Here is a 637-nt window from a genome sequence, read left to right on the forward strand (position 1 = left end):
CCCCCCCCCCCCCCTCAAATATTTGCACCTAATTTCAAGGCATATAAATATATAAATATAAATTAGAAGCTGAAATGCCCGTAGAATTTTATAAATAGTTAAAAGCAATTCGAATTGAAAAAAAAGTTTAATAGAAAAAAGTTGCATCTGAAGTTTCGAAAAGTTTTTTAAAAGCGTAGGTAAACATGATCTTTGTACATAACCTGTTTCATGTTCATGATCTATTTGGATATATGTTTTCTAGAAATATTATAATATAATATAAAACCCTTAACAATTCTCAAAATAAATATTTACATGTTTATAATGAAGGACTCCGAGGTCTGGATGATGAGGTTGGTGATGTTATTTTCCTTGTTCCTAACTCCAAGGGACTCAGCTTAGGGAAGGAAGAGATCAAAAATATTACATACAAGGTAAATCAGGGGTGTGAATTTTCTCGAAAAAACATTCATTCCCCCCTTTTTGAAATAATTTTTACCCCTAAATTATGAAATGAGGCTTTAGGTTAAAGTATCAAAAATAACGAAAAAACTTTGATGAGGGATGGGGATAAAGGGGATGGTGGAGTTGGCACATTTGATGTAGGGGGGGGGGGGCTGCCTTCATTTTTGGTTCAAATCTTCCAATTTTTTGG

General features: G+C 33.3%; 1 protein-coding gene across 1 annotated transcript in view; it reads left to right on the plus strand.

Moving 5' to 3' along the window:
- Nucleotides 1-637, plus strand: part of LOC111698221 (protein odr-4 homolog) — a gene marked incomplete in the record, with an annotated part of 15866 nt that overhangs the window by 1717 nt on the left and 13512 nt on the right. The window contains 1 exon segment of the mRNA XM_023468504.1: nucleotides 313-416. Within this exon segment, the coding sequence (XP_023324272.1) occupies nucleotides 313-416 (104 nt within the window).

This window comes from Eurytemora carolleeae, unplaced genomic scaffold (assembly GCF_000591075.1).
Source record: "Eurytemora carolleeae unplaced genomic scaffold, Eaff_2.0 scaffold319, whole genome shotgun sequence".
NCBI classification, from domain to species: Eukaryota; Metazoa; Arthropoda; class Copepoda; order Calanoida; family Temoridae; genus Eurytemora; species Eurytemora carolleeae.